The sequence below is a fragment of the Cinclus cinclus genome, chromosome 3 (genome assembly GCF_963662255.1).
Source record: "Cinclus cinclus chromosome 3, bCinCin1.1, whole genome shotgun sequence".
Classification (NCBI taxonomy): Eukaryota; Metazoa; Chordata; class Aves; order Passeriformes; family Cinclidae; genus Cinclus; species Cinclus cinclus.
The window spans coordinates 48,091,643-48,111,158 of NC_085048.1; the positions used below are offsets into that span (position 1 = coordinate 48,091,643).

Below are 19,516 nucleotides of genomic sequence, written 5' to 3' on the forward strand. Positions count from 1 at the left end.
AAAATTTCCAGCTTAGTTAGAAGATAACAGTGACTTGCTTTACAGCAATGTTTTCTGAGGCAAGTTGTAACTTCCTGCATGTCGCTGTTTATCAGAACCTATCATTCTTTATTCCTAGCAAGATTTTCTTTTCATATTACTTCTGTGAAATATTTACCAGTGCATATCTTAGGAGTAGGCCCATGCCAGTGCTATGATAGTACACAGCCAGTTCTTTACCCACGTCCTTTCTAAAACTGTGCAAGCCTTTACTGGTCTCTTAATTTTGTCTCTGAGGTATCTTTCCAAGTTTTTGTAATTCCTTATGTGGCTCAACCCACCTAAAATTCTTGGTTAAGACCAAGGAAGACTGTTTTTATATAATTGCACATACATAGTGAGATCATTAGTGAATATAGTTTCTATCCCTTGGTTTCCAGGATAATTTCCTATACCAGGACTAATTTCACAGATGCACCAAAGAGGCAAAATATTGCCAGCATTTTTCGTGAATGTTTGCACTGCGCTGCATTAAGACACTGAAGTTTACTTGTGCCTTACACTGCACAATTTTACAGTTGAATTACTGTCTATAAAAGAGACCTAATCCATACCAAGCCACATCAGACACAATTCCCCTAGCATATACTTGAGCGGATGCTAAAAACCCTAAACTCAGCCCTCAAGGGGAGATTCTCCAGGGTACACAAGCCAGACCATCTGCCACATCACAGCACCCAGTCACACATGTTGCTGTTACACTTTGGGTTTTTCCACACAAGTGAATGCTCAGCCTTGGCCAGTGTCAGGTCCTACCTTTGCTATGGCACAGAGTTCTGATGAAGGGCTGGTCCGAAGAGAAGGATGGCATGCTGTGTCTTTGGAGCAGGTGTTCATTGGACTTACCCTCTGAGAAATGGGCTTTTTTTCTACCTTGCCCAGCACACTATTACCTTCGAAACAGGCACAGGTCTGTGTGTGCTGGGAAAGCTCCCTACTTCTCACAAGCAGGGACACAGAGGAAAAGTGAGATCCCGTTGTCCCAAGTGAGATCTCTCAGTCTCTCACCATGAGGAGGGAAGGGCTGTTCTTTAGCTGACTGCTTTAATTTGGACACCAGCCACAGAGTGAGTCCTTCCCCCTGCTGTGACTATTTGCTTACTGTTCATGAGAAATAAAATTATAGAGTGTAAATTACATTTCTTATTGTAAAGCCTTATACCCAGAGATCATCCCCTCATTTTCTGGACCACCAATGCAAAATTGGTTCTGATGGGAGAAGGAGCAATGCTGAGGCAAAACCCACAGCCACAGTGTTTCAGGCTGCACTGCAGTATGAAAAATGAATTTCCCAGACTAGAATAGGAAGAAAGAAATTTGTTTAAATATGAATTTTAAACCTTGCACCTGGTGAATAAAACATTGAGACATGCTCATCAGGCACTGAAATATTATTCTGTTGAAAGACAGGCATTCAAAACAATTTCTAGCACTTGGAATATAAAAATTGCATTTTGAAGAAAACAAAATAGAGTAAACGTTTAGTTTTAAATATGAGGTTTTTCTGCTAAAATTAGTCCAAATATTTCCAGGTCTTCAAAATTCAAAGTGTTCATTGTTTTCAGATTTTGCCCAACACTTTCATAACCAATCAGCATTTAAAAACTGAGTAATATTCTTTCTCTTGTATTTTGTAGATTTTTTTCTGCTTTATTACAGGTACTTAAAACAAAATGGGTCTGTTCTCACAGTAGCTGTGACCCGTACCATGAAACTGAACATTTCAAAGAGTTGATATTGAAATGAGGACTTACATCTCTGTTAAAAAATAATCTGCCTCCTATGCAACTCCTTTAAAATGAGCAGTGAAGATACGTTCACCTATTTACAACTTTGCGTGTTGTACTCAGCAGAAAGCCAGGGAGTAAATCCAGTTTATCTTCACGCTAATTTGTTGGTTTGAGTGACTTTGCCCTCGGCGTTGTTTTAGTTTCTATTAAATGCAAAAGCATCGCTGTTCCCGGGATTCATAATGATTCAAAAGTTTCTGGAGAGATTCCTTCTCGGGAGCAACTGGTTTTTCCTCCTTCGGTTTATCAGACCTCAATTCCTGTGGCTTTGGTGGTGGCATTTTCCGGCGGACGCCGGACTTGGTGGGATTTAGATGGGGTCACCCAAATCCCTGCTTTTCCCGGATCTCCGCTTCACCAGGGCCAGGAGCGGGGGCCGACGAGGTGGGGTGCGACAGGGGCATCCTCCCCGGGGGCAGCGGGGCAGCACCCGGCACAGGAGGCACATGGGATGTAATGGAATAAATGGAATTAAATAAAAAGCAGCGGGAGATGGGTTGACTCGCTGGGTAAGCCCCCATCTTCCGTCGACCCCCGGTTCTCCCCGCGCCCCGCCAGGCTCCTGCGCGGCCGGAGCTCCCCCTGCGCCTCCCGCCCCGCTGCTCCCGGGCAGTCCCGGCTGAGGAACGGGGGTCTCCTCCCTGCTCCCTCCGCCCCTGCCACCCGCCGGGCCCGGGGCTGAAATTCCCCGGGCGGCCGGGGAGCCCCTCCAGCCCCGGCGTATTTGCGGGAGGGAGCCACGCTATAGGAAGGGCGGAAGGCAGGGAAAGAGGGCAGGGAGGGGGTGCCAGCACAGCCCAGGGCGGCCTCGTCCCCACTCACTCCTCCCACCAATGCGTGGTGCCTCTTAACACCCGGGAACCTCCCTCCCCCAAAGCATTACTCCACTTTGCAGAACACGAGTTGATGAGAAAAAAAATACTTCTCGGCCGCGGCCAGCCATGAGCTGTTTGGATGTTATGTACCAAGTCTATGGTCCTCCCCAGCCCTACTTCGCAGCAGCCTACAGCCCCTATCACCAGGTACGAGTAGGGGACAGCGGTGAAGAGGCAGAAGGTGGGAGGGGTATCGTCTGGAGGATGGCCGTCTGGGGCCTCACCAAAGGGAAAAAGGGAAAAGGAGAAGGGGAGGGGAAAGGGGGGGCGGGAGGGGGGGAGATCTGGGAGACTGCGATGGTGAGCGGAGCAGAACCGCATCCCACCTTGGCGCGGGGCTCGGCAGGGTACGTACCCCGGCGGCAAACGACGGGCTACGGGATGCCTTGGGAGAGAGGGCGTGATTTTAACCCTCAGTAGGATTTTTAGGGGGGTAATTTGCTTGTTCGTTTGTTTTAAGAAGTTTACTTGTTCGTTTTCTCTGCCGGGACGGGCTACTCCCGAGCGCGGCGAGTCGGGGTAGCGATGTGCGTGGGGACCGTCGGGAGCTGCGAGACCGGGCTTCCCGGGGCATCGCTCACCCCTGCGCGCCGGCATCGCGCCGGCATCCCGGCCGCTGCCAGGGAAGCCGCTTGGTACAGAGATTTTGCAGCCGCCTCGAAGGGGTGCTCCGGAGTTACGCTCGGGAGGTGAGGGGGGCGAGAGAGACGGGAAGTTGCGGGGTTTCTCTGTTTGGCGATAGCGGAGAAAACCGCGGCCGCGAACGGACTACAGGATGCTCCCTTCTCCCGGGGCTCTCTCGGCGGCGGCGGGACCCCGGGACGTCCCCCAGCCCCCCGGCTGCTGCCGGCGGCCGTCGCCTGCGACAACCACGGGTGCTTCGTAAGCTGGAACCACGTCCCGCCGCCTCACTGCGTGTAGCTCCCCACGGGCGGTCGGGTATCAGCTAATCCCGAGGTTTCAAGAAAAGGATAGCTCCGGCCGCGGGGATGTTTCGGGCACTCACGGCCCATGGTGCGTGGGGATCTGCTGGAGCCGGGACGCGCACGGTCCCGCGTGGGTCAGCGGCCTGCACCTGCTGCACATCGCTTTCCTTTTAACCTCTTTGGGTTCCCAGTTTTTCCCTAGCACTTACCTCTTCCAGAAATCAATTCCTTCCTCCCTCAGCATAACGAAAAGGGGATGGATCTAGAGAACAGCGTCCCGGGCCCGAGGCGGCTGCTGGCCCCCTCCGTGCAGTGCCGGGCCGGGGCCAGCGGCGTGGCGGTCGGTCCCTGTGCCGCCTCCAGCGCCCGGCAGCGGGGCCCAGGACCCGTCACAAATAGTAGATGATGTCTTCGCCCACCTTGCCTTCCCTCTCACCACCCCCTCAACCCCCGGCTTATGACATTATTAAGGGGGATGATCATTACCTCAATGGCCGAACAGGGAGCCAAGCGGAAAGGCGGTCGTCGCGACGAATGACATTATCAAATATGTCGCGTGTCTTGGTCCAATACTCTGCCCAGTCCCCTCGGTTTTTCCCCCGCCGGCCGCCCCAAGGCTCTGCCCGCAGCGGCTAAGCCCGGGCTCCGCGTCCCAGCGCTTATTGCTATGAAACTCTCAGCAGCTGCAGACATGCTAACGCGCATAAGGACGGGAAACATCCGGCAAACTTGACAACGCCCGCTGTTTTCCCACTCGGCGGAGTCCTGTAAAAGAAGATTAATCTTGTAGTAAACACACGGAACTTCTTGGTGTCCAGGGAAATGCTGAGTTTTGCCCCGAACTGTGTTTGAGACTGTCAGTCTTTTCCCCCCGTCTTTCCTTTTACCTCGCCGCCGTGGGTTACAGGACGCTCTTTGCACCAGATACATTTTCGGAGCAGGGGACCGAGAGGCTCTCGCCTTCTCCCAGCTCCCGGCACTGCTCCGTGGGTGCTCGGCCGTCGCCCGTCCGTGTCCCCGCATTGCAGCCCCTTGGCGGCCGCCGTCCGCTCCGGAGCCAGCTGCAAAGAGCCTTTTCTTGCGGGATTTGGTGCAGGGGGACCCGGCAGTATGACCCCCGCCCCGCCCTGCCTTCCCTACCCGGCGGCTGTCTTGCTCCATCCCGTTCAGCGTCTGTGGGTTTCGGTCCCCCAGCCCTATTTGCAGTCCCTTCGCTGCTCCCGGACTACAGAGGGCGATATGGGAATATGGGGATTATGGTGTATACTGAGGGAACGGCGGGCAGCCGAGGACCAGACTTTGGCATCCTCTCGGAAAGACCGAGGGAGAGGGCACGGCGCTGCACGCCGGATGGCACAAGGGCGGGACAGCACACCTTGTTGTGCTGTGTGACCGGCTCCGTTTTCTTTCCTTCCCTGCAGAAACTGGCCTTTTACTCCAAAATGCAGGAAGCCCCGGAGAGCGGCAGCAGTGCCGGCAGCTCCTTCTCCAGCCACCCCGCGGCCAGCATCAAGGAGGAGGACTGCAGCCCCGAGAAGGAGCGACCCCCCGAGGCCGAGTACATCAGCTCCCGCTGTGTCCTCTTCACCTACTTCCAGGGGGACATCAGCGCCGTGGTGGATGAGCACTTCAGCCGGGCGCTCAGCCAGCCCAGCAGCTTCTCCCTGGGCAGCGCGAAGGCAGCGCGGAGCGCGGGCTCCTGGCGGGGTGAGCGCCCAGCGCGGCGCGGGGAAAGCGGGGGATGCGGGGGATGTGGGGAGTGCGGGGGATGCGGGGGGCGGCCGTATGGGCCGGCACCTCGTCCCCGCCTCGGCTCTGCATCTCGGCTCCCTTCCTCCCTCCCACCAGCGGCTGGTGCTCAGCAGGCATCCCCTGGGGTCCCAGGCTAGGAGCTGCTATCTGCTTCGTCCTTTCAGGGTAAAAAAGGAAAGAATAAAGCCCTTCAAATTATGCAAGGGGGCCATGGTCCAGGGGGAAAGCAGCCTGAGAGGCGGTCGGGGGAAACAAATTGTCTTTTCACTGGAGGTGCTTTACCTGGAGGGGGCTACCACCCAACTAACCACAGAGTGACTCCCAAACTGAGACTGTAGCCAGTGTATTCCCCGTTGACCCCAGCTTTCGGTTGAGAATGATCAAAATGATGGGAGCAAAGCAAGAAGCAAATGGGGGAACTATCTAATCAGACTCCCCCACCTCTAAAGAAAATTATTGTCTGTGTGCATGTATCACCACCCCAGTTGCTTCTGGAGTGCTGACAAAGTCTCTTAAGTTTCTGAAAACAAGGGCTTCCAGGTCTGCCCATGGCCATGTGCTGTCAAGACCAAGGCCATGGCTTATGCACAGCTATCTATCCATGCCTGATTCACACTGGACTGGCCCATAAGGATAGTCAGGGCAGGGGAGAATAATTTTCCCTACACTCACTCATCTGCCAGAGAGTTAGGGCTGGCACTTCCTTGTGGGCAGCCTCAATAACCCTCCCTCATAGGGCCACCTGCTTGGCCAGGGCTGGTTTCCCAGACCCTGCACAGATTGCTGTCTGTAGTGTCTAAGAATATTTCACGGGTGAGAGATATTCAGTGCTGGAATTGATGGCAGTAGAGGGAGTGTTTTTGATCATCATGAACTGCTCCCTCTTCTCCCAAGAAATGCCAAGTCTCAGAGCTGACTTACTTCCCTGGCAAAGAAGTATTAAGAATATGGTTTTACTTCTTTCAGGAACAGTCTATATTCCCAAATAATCATGCATAACTTCTATTTGTGCTGTTAATAACCACCAGTCCATCTTGCATTTTGCTAACCAGGCTAAGAAAATGTAGGATCCCTGTCCTTTGCCCTGTCAATTTCCGAAGTTCTGCTGAGGGCTTCCTAAACACGTTGAAAATATACCTAAGAAACAGATCATTTAAATAGATGGAGAATTGCCCCCAGATATTTGAGTGATTCAAACTTGCCTTTAGTCACATCTCTCACTGTTCCTGCCCACTTTGCAACTGTGCTGAGGCAGCAGCTGCTTTCCAGGAATAAACAGGCATAAATGCTAAAAAAAGGAGATTATTACAGAGACAAAAAAGGAAGACCAAATCTTGAAAATTAAAGTGGTGTATAGTAGCTCTCACTCAGTTTCCACTACTGAAGAAAAGAGATGTTTCTCTTGCCTTAGGTAACAACCTTTTGCCCATCTACACAGTAAGAGAAAGCTGAAGGATATAGATGCAGTTTCATGGATAAGCCATAGGCAAGGTGTGTGGGATGTTTATTGTTTGGAGCAAGTTCTTATGTTTGCCAGTTTTTCGTGGAATAAAAGGAATGAAAGGACTGGTTTGGGTGGATCAGAGAGTGACAGAGCCCTAAGGAAAGGAGATCAAGGCTTGTGAGGTGTGCTCATCGCTGACTTTCTTTCCCACTTCCTTCACCCAGATGGTTCCTTCCCAATGAGCCAGCGCATCTTCCCACCATCCTTCTGGAACAGCACGTACCAGCCCTCCTCGGTCCCAGCCAGCCTGAGCAGCCCCCTGGCAGCTGCCGCCCACAGCGACCTTCCCTTCGCTGCTGCCACCGACCCCTACGCGCCCAGCTCTCTGCACGGCCACCTGCACCAGGGTGGCCCTGAGCCCTGGCACCACGCTCACCACCACCACCACCACCACCACCACCACCCCTACATTGGGACACAGAGCACTGCCTACCCCCGCCCCACCGCCATGCACGAGGTTTATGGGCCCCACTTTGACCCCCGCTACAGCTCACTGCTGGTGCCCACCGCCTCTGTGCGCCCCCACCGCCTCACCCCTGCCTCCGTATCCACACCGGTCAGCCCCCCTTGTGAACTGGGCAAGAGCGAAGCGGGTGCTGCTGCAGCCTGGACGACACCTGGCCCCTTCCCCAATGCAACAGGAGACATGGCACAGAGCATTGGCCTCAATGTGGACACAGGTAATGAGCTGCCCTGGGTTCCTCCATGTTCCCTGGCTCTGCTGCACCCCTGCTCCCTGATTCCCACTGTCCATAGCAGTAGGGAAGCGCTCATGAGGAGTGGCTGAGGTTCTGGTGTGTGGGAATGAAGTGAGGGTAGAAGCCCCATGTGTGACACCTGAGCTCTACCCTGAGTGCTCTTCCTGGGGCTCTCAGGCCAGGCAAGTGAGGAAAGGAGAGGAAGGATGGGACAGGCCAGTACATCACATTTCCACAATACTGCTTGGATTTCTGATGCCCTCAAACATGTCCCGAGGCTACGGGTTGCTTTGAGGTACTTTTGTCCTGGCTCTGGTCTTGCTCCTGCATTGAGCAGTGAGAGCTGGGAGCAGAATGGAACAGCCCCAAAGGTCATTTCTTGGCCCCATCCATGGGCTGCCCTGAGGGGTCATTTCTAGACACCATGCAGGTTCATGAGCTAGCTCCTGTCCTTATTTACTTTTTCCTTCCAGTTTTTGAGATGAAAGCACAATTGCATTTGCTGAGCAAAAAAGGCAGTGGTCTTCCCCTGGTAGTGCCTGTTGAGGTGTCTGGAACCAAGGCTGTGGCTGTAGTGCTGACAAAAATGGGTACACAGGCAAAGTCAGCAGTGACAGGTCCTGAGTCAGTGGTTGTGAATGGAAGGAAAGTCTACTCCATGCTGGTTTCATTATTGCAGCCACTAATGGCTCCTTATGGTGTCCTCACTTTAAGCAGGGGGGACGTGTGCCTTTCTCCAATCTGGCTTGGGCTCTTCTTGTTTCACAGCCTTCTGGGGCTCTGGAGATCCCATGCTTTAGACTGATCTCAGCTGGCAAGATATGCAATTTGTTTTCCTCTGTTCTTAAATGCCTGTACCTATTTTTCTTCTTCCTTTTTTTTTTTTTGTCTTCTCTCCATTCTCAGGTTTGCAACCTCAGGATAAAAACAAGGATCTGTACTGGTTTTAGAGCTGTCCTTCACTCTTCTTCCCCTGGCTCTTCCCTGTAGCTCTCTACCCATTAGACATGGTGGCATTCAGAGCTGAAATCGGGTCAGTTTGTAACAGCTTCTGATCTTGGTTTGCAGCTCGCCGTTACTCCTTCTGTGGTGGATCCCTTCTGAGCTGATGTGCTGACTCAAAGACTCTCAGATCCCCCCTTGCCCTTTTCCAAGCCCACTGTGGCCCTGCTGCTCGGGGAAAGACAACAGGATTTAAAAGGACCTGGCTTTGCAAGGCTGATGCTTTAGACTTATTTCGGAAAGGAAAGTCGTTCTATTGCAAGAGGAGAGCCAAAGACATTGAACTTCTATTTAAGCAGACTCCACACCCAGACCTGCAGCCAGACTACTCTGAAAGAGTCAAATGACATCATGGATGGTGATGCAAAACCACTGGCCTTCAAACAGGCAACAGAGGAAATTGTGGGGGTTTTTCAGTGGTGTGAATATTTTTTATGGCAGTGAAAGCTATTTCTTGAATGCAACCATGGGAAAGCTACTCAGCAGTTTTGAACTGGATTTTTATTTTGCTTTATAGAAAAGTAAGAGGAGAAGAAACTGGAACTCATTAACATTTTCGGACTATCAAGGAACTGGTCAGATTTTTCAGCTTTGTGTTTGTGAGTGGCAAGTGTCTGACTGGGGCCACCTGGCCTGGACTTACAGATATGCAGCTGTTCCCCTCACAACTGCTTAAATCCCAGAAAGACGAAAACCAAGGTGGCATTTTTCAGAGTTTGGCACATTTGCATTGGCTGTGTAACAGTTGTTTGGTTGGGGCTGGGGTTGTTTGTTTGGTTTTGATTGGGTTTTTATTGTTGTTGTTTTTGTTTTTTTTTTTCTTTTTACAATAAACATTTTCTAGTGAAAGTTAAACCCTCTTAAAGCAGGGGAAGAAAGGAATCCAACGATGAATGGCTGACCTCCAACCCAACACCTTTAAAGAGAACACCAGAACAAAAAGCATGTGATGGACATTAGTTCTGAGTTGCCTCTAACACTTCCCTTTGTCTACTTGTTGCTGTCATTTTGCCACTTTAGTAGTTGTTTTGTTTGGGGTTTTTTGAAAGGGACAATTAGATATTTAACAGTAGCAAAGCTGTATTAAAGGTATCTCGTTCTTTCACCCTGTGTACTTCAATGAAGAATTAAAGCTGAATAAGAGAAATTAGGCAAACTGGAAACCTCAGGATGAAGCCGAAAACGTATCTCTTATGTGGATGAAGTGAGTTATTTGATTATTTTGCATGAAAGATAAATAGAAATCTTAAGAGCTGAAAATATTTTCTTGGTGTGTAAAATACACAGAGATAAATACAAAAGACAAGAAAATATGAGACCATTTCAGTGTTACATTTTAGAGTATGGTGTGTCTGTAAGATTGGTTAAAGTAAGGGAGCTGCTCCATATTTCTTCTGCTAGAAGAGGTGACTGTAGCATATAGAATTGCTGTTGCAGTGGTAAATTAAAATGTTACTACCAGGTGATGAATAATTAATGAAACAGGGCAGAAGTGACACATTATGCTTAAAAGCTGACTTTTTATAGACAAAACATCTGATATCAATGCTACTGTGTTTTGGGTGTTTTTCTGGTTTGTTTTTTTTTTCCCCTTAATGTAATATCTTTGAAGCTGGAAAATTTGAAAGCATACAGTAGGAAATTCCTAACATGCCCCCTGACGCTGGGAGAAGCAGTAGAAAATGAACTTTTGTGCTGCTACAAGAACTTTTACCTTCCAAACTCTCACATAATTTGGCATAATGTTCACCGTGTGTCAGAAGTGGAATTGTGAATAACCCAAACTTGCTTCTTCTAGGTTTGGTGATAAGTCAATATCTGGGAAAGAATAGGAATCCTAACAGAAAGAGTTTGACAAAGCAGTGTGAGTACATACTGTGAGAAGCGGACCAGGAGCACCCCCAGCCAGAGCTTAGCAAATGGCAGGGGGGGACTTGCCATGATTCCTTCAGCCAGATAAACCAAAGGGCAATTTTTCTTCAGCCTCCAAATAGCCAGAGCCCAGACAAGCTGCAAAAGGCAAGGGAATGACCCCAGAATTTACATTATTTGTTAATCCAAAAACATTCCGAGGTGTTTACCAGGGAAGAAAGCACCAGCTTTTTGCAGGAGAAGAGTAACTAAAAACAGTGTTTAACTGCAGAAACTTAAAGCTAGCAGGGTAATTTTTTGAGGATTTTCCTGAGAGTTTTTTCAGGCTTTTTTTTTTTAATAAAAGATGAATCTGAGTCTATGAAAGGTCGTGCTTCACCACAATTTTTTCTTTCTTTTTTTTCCTCCCCTCTTCTCTGATCCTTAACAAGGAGGGCTGAGTGACGCAGACCAAACACATTTGGAAATACTAATGTAAGCATAAATGAGACATTTACTACATTGACATTTACAATTCATTTTGACTGTGACTATATTCAAGCGTGATAATTTATGCAATGAATCCATGAATATTGGTTTTGGCATTTGTTCTATGGGTACATTTTTTAGTGTTTTATCAAGAAAGCATCTAAACACAAAACCCAAGACGGTGGCTGAAGGTGTTAAAAGTATAAACAACTTTTAAAAAATGCTCATACTCTTGGGTGGACTGAAGCCTGTGTTAGCTAATCCTTGCAGTTTTGCTCACTTTGTGTTTTTCTGACTCCTGAAGGACCAGTCACAGCACCAACCTTTAAAGCTTGGGCATTAGTCTTAGCAGGACTGGGGCCACAGCTCCTAATGCCATAACAGTGCACATGACCTCCATGCCATTTCTCAAGTCTGTTTTATTCCTCTTTACATCATAGGTTATTACTCCCTTAGTCATGAATGCTTGCAGAAAATCTGGAATTACAGAAGAAACCCTTCTTAGATGTTACATAAATATTACCTGTCACATGCTTGTCACACACTGAAAGGGATGTGAGTCCCCATCTCTGCAGCCTGAAGAGCAGATCCTCCTGCTGACCCTTTCTGAATGTCATGCACCACACTGTACTCTCTTAACTGCTCACCTGACAAACAGACTAGCAAAGCTGGGACAAACAAACAGGCACAAACGGCTTCCCATTCGTGCAGAGTCCAGTGAAGGAGGCAGAGGGACAACATCTGCTGCAGAGCATGGCAGTGCTGGACATACCAAAGGTACCTGCTGCTGACCAATAGCAAGAGTGTCCTCTCCACAAGGAGTTTCCAAAATGAGCTCTGGATATATTCACCACAGGTATTTATTTCCCTTTTTGAAAACAGGTCAAAATTAGCAAAGCGTGAAGGAGTACTGTTTTAATAATCTCTGAGGTTAAAAGTGATCTGTCAAGGGAAGGATGGAGGTGGGGATGAACAGGGAATGGTATTTGTGGGTGCAGTCTCCCCTTTTTTTAATAAGGTTTTTGCTTCAGTATGGCTGCAGTCACAAGAATAAGGCATAAAACTCTTAAATGCATATATGTGCCCCTACACTTACAGTCTAATGTTAGAGAGCTTTAGGGTAGTGTTGCTTATTTCTTATCTCCTTTTCCAGTGTGTTTGCCATAGGAGCCCCCAGCAGAAGAGAAGGAAGGGAAGGGACAGAGGGTGAAAGAGAGGCTGAATTATCCCTTTTGAGTCCCCTAGACTGTGTGCTGCCGCCTCTGGGGAAATGTATCTGCCCTGTCTCCTCCTTGGGTCAGGAGTTGCCGACCCTTCTCGCCTTCCCTTTGAAGTCATATTTAGGTTCACAAGACAAGCTCTAGCTAAGGCTTAAATGCTGGGCCCTCCTTGGAAGGGAGGAAAATGCTGCTGGTGGCTTTGGATGCAGCAGTGTTCTCTTAACTGACAGTTGCTTTGCATATTTTCTGGGCAAGTGTTGTAATTAACGTGCCCTTTTGATTACAGAAGGATGAGCCAGCTTCTGTGGAGGATTGTAGTGTCCTGGCTGTCTTCCCGGGCCTGCCACCCAGAGGAGCAGTTGCAGCAGGGAAAGGAGAGAATCCTATGGTTATTTTCAGGAGTGAGATATTGATTTTGTATGCTAGGCAATTTTGCATAGGGAAATGCAAGTAGGAGATCTTAAAGAAAGGGGGAAAAAAGTACAAGGGGAAAAAGAAGACAAAAATAGAGGAAAAAGCAAAAGCGAAAGCAAGAAAAAGAAAAAGAAAAAGAAAAAGAAAAAGAAAAAGAAAAAGAAAAAGAAAAAGAAAAAGAAAAAGAAAAAGAAAAAGAAAAAGAAAAAGAAAAAGAAAAAGAAAAAGAAAGTAGTTTTCCTTCAGTCAGTTCCCAACCTTTGGGACAACAGCCTAGGGAACCATACTGTTAATTTAGTTCCCAGCATGTTAACATTATTATCTTAGCTAAATGTAGTAACAAGCAGCTCAGCCTGGGTTCTTCATGTCCATTTCTAATCGTGCACTTTTGCAGTGCACCTTCTACTGCCTCCTTAGTCACATATAGCTTGGGAATAATGTGCATCAAAGCTGTAAGTGCAAATTGTAGCAGAGAAGCCTTGGGGTGCCATGTCCCCATCCTTCTGCCCCTGCCCTCTCTACACCAGGTCCTGCAAGAGACAGGAAAGCTGCTGGAAGAGCCCATTCAGGAGTGCAGGAGTGTAGGAGCGCAGGGATGCAGAAAGCACAAATGCAGATGTGCAGGGATGAAGAGAACACAAATGCAGATGTGCAGGAGAGCAGGTGTGCAGAGTGCAAGACTATAGGAGTGTAAGAGTGCAAGATGCAGAGATGCCAGGTGCAGGTGTGCAGGGTACAGGAGTGTAGGAGTGCAGGTGTGCAAGGGTGCAGAGGTGCAGGTGTGCAGGTGTGCACTCTCATGGGCCCAGTCCCCTGCATAGGCACTTTCATTTCCCATTCTCGGCTGCAGCCCACAAAAGCACAGGCTGGCCAAGGACAGGAACATTTATTTGTATGTGCCGGTTGCTTATTAATTCATGGTAAAGGCAGGATAAACACCTGGCAGGAGTGCTGTCCCACTAGGAGATGCAATACCACATTGGCTATTACTGAGGGCACTCCATCTCCCTGTGGCATGGCACATTTCCTTCTGCCCTATATGGCCCAGGTACAGCTGCAAGGCACCCCTCCTCCCTCATCATACCCACCCCAACTTCTCCACTTCTCCTCTCCTTGACTTCTGTCCTCAGACAAGACCCTGCATCTCATCCCCTCTCTGTTCTCCTGCCTCACCCAGGCTCTTCCCTCCTGCCCTTAGTACTCTGGCCCCACACCACAGCAGCAAGGAGCAAAGAAACAGTGTTAGGAGGGACACAAAATTTCTTGACAATGTTGTTTGCATGGAGTCTGTATTTACATGATAAACAGAGTTGGATAAACATGGGCCTTTTCAGGAAAAGCCAGTGCATTGGTCTCAATCCTGCACTGAATCTCTGTGGCAGGAACCAAGCCCTAACCCCTGATTCTGATCCAGTAGAACTACTCCTTTTTTCCAGAAGCTGGGTCCTAAAGAACTGTGACAGCCCCAGTTGCACAGAGACACAAATGATTATTCTCTCTTGACAGACCTACACAGCTCCCTCCTTGTATTCAACTGCAGTCCAAGTGAGTTGGATCAGGAAAGAGACACTTGATAGCTGCTGTTTCCGTGGTTGAAATATTTGTGAAGTTAGCGCATAATCTGAAAGCAGAAGCTAATAAATTATAGGGTGCTAATTGGGGCCGGAGTGGAGCCGTCAATCATATTATCCTAAACACACAGAGACCCTCATAACCTAAAAAGGCAAGAAAGCCTCCAGGAACAGCTCCCAGTTGTCACTAGCCATGACCTCCACTTCAGTGAGTGCACAGAGAGTCAAGGCAGAGAGTTTATTCTGCTAAGAAAATGCAAATCCTGTATTTAAGACAGCTCTTTTATTTGATTTTGTTTACACTCTGGAAGTGTATTTCCAAGAGCATATTATTGTTTTCCTCTGTCACTTAATTTGACACTTCTGCCATTTTTTTTAAAAGAAGTGTATATCAGACAAGAATTTGCAATTTTTATATTTGCATAATCCTTAGAGTAACAGTCATAAGACTTTATCGACAGTCTAACTTCCTTGCACACAGACTTGGTTTTTAATAGCCACTCTATAACTCATATATCTTTTTTTGCTTCCCATGTCCCAGAAACATATATTCCACTTAGGAATCTGTGATCTGAGCCATAGTACAACTGTGCAAACATGGTAGCTATAGGGTGTGTGCAGCTATAGTCACTTTGTCACTACTTTTTCTTATACTGCTTCCATCAAAATTAAGTATTTTACTTATAATATAAAACTCAATCAAAGAATTCTAAAGAGACTTTTAGTAACACTTTTCCCCAGAAATTTATTTCATCTTGGAGATAGGTAGGCATTCCAGAAAGCATTCCCTGAATAAAAGATCTGAATGGATCAGATCACCTTGAGGGTCATCACACAGCACAAGGAGGACAGTCAGGGGATCAGGCTCAGACTTACAAAAGGCAGGTCTTGCTTGACTAACCTGATCCCCTTCTATGGCAAGATGTCCCACTCAGCTGATGAGGAAAAGGCTGTGGATGTTGTCTATGTGGACCTTTAGTAAAGCCTTTAACACTGTTTCCCACAGCATTCTCCTGAAGAATCTGGCTGCTCATGGCTTGGCTGGGGTTTTATGCAGCTCACGGGGTAAAAAGCAGTCTGGAAGGCAGGGCCCAGGCAGCAGTGGTCAGTGGGGTTACATCCCATGGGCAGCAGTCACAAGTGGTGTCCCTCTATATTCAGTATTGTTTAATATCTTTATCAGTGATATGGAGGAGGGAATTGAGTGTTGCCTCAGTCACTTTGCAGACAACACCAAGTTGAGCAGAAATGTTGATCTGCTGTAGGGCAGGAGGGCTCTGGAGGGATCTGGACGGGCCAGATCCATGGGCCAAGGCCAGTGGGATGAGGTTCAACAAAGCCAAGTGACAGGTCCTGCCCTTGGGTTACAACAACCACACATAGGCTGTGGAAAGAGTGGCTGGAAAACTGCCCAGAGGAAAAGAACCTGGAGGTGCTGGTTGGCATCCAACTGAATATGATCCAGCTGTGCCCAGGTAGCCAAGAAGGCCAATGGCATCCTGGCTTGTGTCAGAAATTTTGTGGCCAGCAGCACCAGGGAAGGGGCTGTCCCTCTGTACTTGGCACTGGTGAGGCCACGCCTGGAATCCTGCATCCAGTTCTGGGCCCCTCATGACAAGAAAGACAATGAAGTGCATGACCAGACAAGGGAAACAGCTGGTGGAGGGTCTGGAGCACAGGTCTTATAAGGAGCAGCCGAGGGAGCTGGGATTGCTTTGACTGGGGAAAAGGAGACTCAGAGGAGACTTTATCACTCTCTACAGCTACCTGAAAGGAAGCTGTAGTGAGGTGCCAGGCAACAAGTGGCAGAACAAGGGGACATTTCTTCAAGCTGTGCTAGGGGAGATTCAGGTTGGATGTTAGGAATAATTTCTTCGTGGAAAGGGTTGTCAAGTGCTGGAATGGATTGCTGAGGTGGCAGAATCACTGTCCCTGGAAGAGTACAAGTAATGACTGGACAGGGTACTTAGTACTATGGTTTAGTTGACAAAGTGGTGATTGGTCAAAAGCTGAACTCCATGATCTTGGAGGCCATTTCCAACCTTGATTCTGTGAATCTGTGAAGGGCATCAGAGATGGTGAAGGGTCTTGAATACTAATTTTATGTGGAACATCTGAGGAAACTGGGGCTGTTTAGCCTGGAGAAAAGGAGGCTCAAGAGTAACCTTATCACCTCTGACTACCTGAAAGGAGTTTGCAAGAAGGTGGGGGTCTGTTTCTTCTCCTAAATAACAAGTGACAGAATGAAAGGAAACAGCCTCAAGTTGCACCAGGGGAGGATGAGGTTGGGTTTTATGGGACATTTCTTCTCAAAAAAAGGCTTTTAAGCATTTGAACAGGCTGCCCAGGGAAGTGGTGGAGTCATTATCCCCGGAAGTATTTAAAAGATGTGTAGATGTGGTGCTTAGGGATGTGGTTTACTGGTGCACTTGGAAGTGCTGGGTTGATGGTTGAACTCAATGGTCTTAGAAGTCTTTTCCAACTTAAATGATTCTATTCTATTCCAGAAAGAAAATCCAGCTAAGTCAACAGGATTTCATAACAGGAATTAATATCCAAACAGGGAGTGGTTGCTTTACAACTCTGTTCCTACAGTAAAAGATAGAAGGCAGTGATGAACATCCTTCAAATGGAAGATGTCACACAAAAAGTTAACACATCATAAAAAAGGTTATTTATATAGCAGTATCATTTATGTCAATAGCAATAACCACAATATTTTGGCATCTTCACTTGGCTTTGATACCCTGGGTTTCTGGCTATTTTTTTAGAAATAAAATATAATATCAGAATTGCTAAGTGTCATTACAAATAGAGCCATGATTGTTTGAAAAATCCAGCTGGCATGCAATCTTCTGCAACTAGAAGTGTGTGTAACAAAAATGTTCAAGAATTAATTGAATTGAAAGTAAGTTAGAATTTTTTAACATTTACGACCTGCCTGGGCTATTTTATAGACATTCGTTTCTGCAATATAGTTTTTCAGGTCTAGCTGAATTAATATCAGCTTTGTGTAGAGAGAGGTAAATTTGAATCTAGAACAAAGCTTGCCTTCACAGTCACCATTAAAATGCAGGGTCCTAAACCCAAATTACAGAGGATCAATTTCACCTGGTTATGCTCAGTAAAGCCACACCTGATGACTCAAATCATCACAGACAGTATGCCACAGATCTCAAAGAAAATTTTTAAAAAATGAGGAAATAAGCCAGAGACATGAGTCAATTCAAACAGATAGTAAAATTTTCTTTGCTGAAAACCATCGTGGAAAGCAAGGGTGCAGTGACTCTGCTGTCAGGATCTTTGTGCCCTTCTATACAAGTTGTGAGAGAAGCAAATTTTGAGGGACATTGTGATCTAGAGGGTGTTTCTAAGCTCTGTTATCTAAGGTAGCAGGAAAGCTGGGAAACATCTTTAGTCTCAGTGCTGGATCCTAGCTTGAGGTTCTCAGATAAATTGGGCTGAGGTAAACTTAGTCCTTGCCTTTCTTGTCCTCACCGCTTATGAGTTTCTGCAGGTAAAAAATACTAACAGAATAAACTTGTGTTAGCAGTGTAGCTACACAACCTTTTGCTTTTCTGGTGGTCATTTTTATAAGTTTCCCAAATCTTGTGATGATGCCATTAAATGAATAAGAGTAAAGTATCCCAGAGATGAGACCTGAATATTAAATATAAAAAAGGCAAAGAAATCGTCTTGACACTCCAAATTCTTCTGTCCAGTGTGATAAAACCAAAGCCTTTCATATCTCAGCAAATCATCCTTTCAATCTTCATGAATTTTTCCTTCAGAGCTTTTGGCAGCCACATTCCCATAGCTTACGTCACTGGGCACTCCCTCTGTGGTGCATGGGGATCAGAGCATGATCCTTCTAGAGCCTGGCATATCTCTCAGCTACATGCACATTTCCATAATTTTACCTTTGATCTAATAAGAACTCAATATTCTTGTCACAAAACATCGGTTTTTCTTTCATAGTATCCTGATCGTAGGTCAAATAGAAAGTATGAGGTACACAGGTTTTGGATAGCTCTGATCGTCAGTACGTGCCAGCTCAAAAGCTCTTGCAAGCAGCCCTGAAAAACAGAAATGCACTGATGGCTGGGTGCTACCACCTGCTGTAGACCTGAAGATGGAGGACTTAGATCTGATGCCACTGAGAATGCTGCCTTAGTAACATCTGCCATGGCACTTCACATTTACAGAATAATTTACAAACATTAATTAATCACCACAGCATTTGTGTTGGGTTGTAGGAAATTCTAATCATGGACAGAAGTAGAATATTTTTCATCTATTCCTATGAATGTCAAATCTGTAGTTGAAGGACTAGACAACCAGCTACAGACACACACTGTATTCATGTCTATCCAAGCACAGCTCAGAGTTCAGCCATGACTGTTTGGGATCCCAGCACTCATGGATTGTGTGTGTGGCATCGTGTGTGCAGCATGCTCACCATTGTTGCTCAGTGCTTGTGCTGGCATCAAGGAACACTGGAGAGCCTGAGACAGGAACTGGCTATGGACCAGAGATTCACCTGGGGTATCTCCTCATCAGTACCTGGGAGCACATCTCCCCAGCAGCTTAGAGACTGTACTGGGTTGGAGCTTATTCACAGCAGCTTATTTTGTGTTGTGTTTTAGATTTGCAACCAAAACAATACTGATAACACAGTAATATTTTAGATATTGCTGAAAAGTGCCTGCACAGAATCAAAGCCTTCTCTGCTTCTCACTCTGTGCCCCCTGCCCCAGTGAATAGATTGAGGGTGCACAAAACATCGGGAGGGGACACATCCAGGCAGATGACTTTAATTGACAAGAGGTATTCCATGTCATGTAATGTCATGCTCAGCAATAAAATGGAGGAGACTTAAAGAGATTAGTCCTCTTTCTTTTCAAGAACGGGTCTTCCCGTACGTCTACGTGTCTCAGGACAAATTTAAGCTAAACCCATGGAGGCAGTTTTTACACTGCTGTACATCAACTTGGCTTAACATATGTAACCTGATTTACAGCAGCTGAAAATTGGGTCCACATGCCTTATACTACCCTTATCTCACATATAATCTTTCTGATACACATCTGTTTCCTTCACATTACATTATTGCCCTTAAATCCATCTATACTTATTTAAAATCCATAGCCATGGAAGTCAAGACATTTGAACTCAAGGGTTCCTTGACCCTTTCCCTTGATCCATGATAGGAGGAAGTAAAAACAGAGGCAAACACAGGGCAGGTAGTACCCATTTTCCTGCCCGAGAAAGAATGTGCTTTAGAGGTCTTTCACTCTCATCATGTCTTTTATGTGTCTTCCCTACTATGTCAAAAAGTACTATGAAAACTGCCATCAGGCCTGTCTGCTGGAAGGCAGGAGGTGA

General features: G+C 47.2%; 1 protein-coding gene across 2 annotated transcripts; it reads left to right on the forward strand.

Moving 5' to 3' along the window:
- Positions 1-2,770: 2,770 nt before the first annotated feature.
- On the forward strand, positions 2,771-8,693 carry VGLL2 (vestigial like family member 2). Of its 2 annotated transcripts, XM_062488751.1 has the most exons (4): positions 2,771-2,851; positions 5,052-5,337; positions 7,051-7,566; positions 8,653-8,693. In XM_062488751.1, the coding sequence occupies exons 1-4, from the start codon at positions 2,771-2,773 to the stop codon at positions 8,691-8,693; spliced, it is 924 nt and encodes a 307-aa protein (XP_062344735.1). The 2 variants fall into 2 exon arrangements, with proteins under 2 accessions (XP_062344735.1, XP_062344736.1); XM_062488752.1 differs by lacking the exon at positions 7,051-7,566.
- The last annotated feature ends 10,823 nt before the right edge of the window (positions 8,694-19,516 follow it).

What these genes read in the sequence shown, in the direction of transcription:
- VGLL2 (XM_062488751.1), top strand. Translation starts at nt 2,771, where the DNA reads ATGAGCTGTTTGGATGTTATGTACCAAGTCTATGGTCCTCCCCAGCCC. An exon ending in CCTACAGCCCCTATCACCAG is followed by an intron (nt 2,852 to 5,051) that starts GTACGAGTAGGG and finishes CCTTCCCTGCAG; the next exon opens with AAACTGGCCTTTTACTCCAA. An exon ending in GAGCGCGGGCTCCTGGCGGG is followed by an intron (nt 5,338 to 7,050) that starts GTGAGCGCCCAG and finishes TCCTTCACCCAG; the next exon opens with ATGGTTCCTTCCCAATGAGC.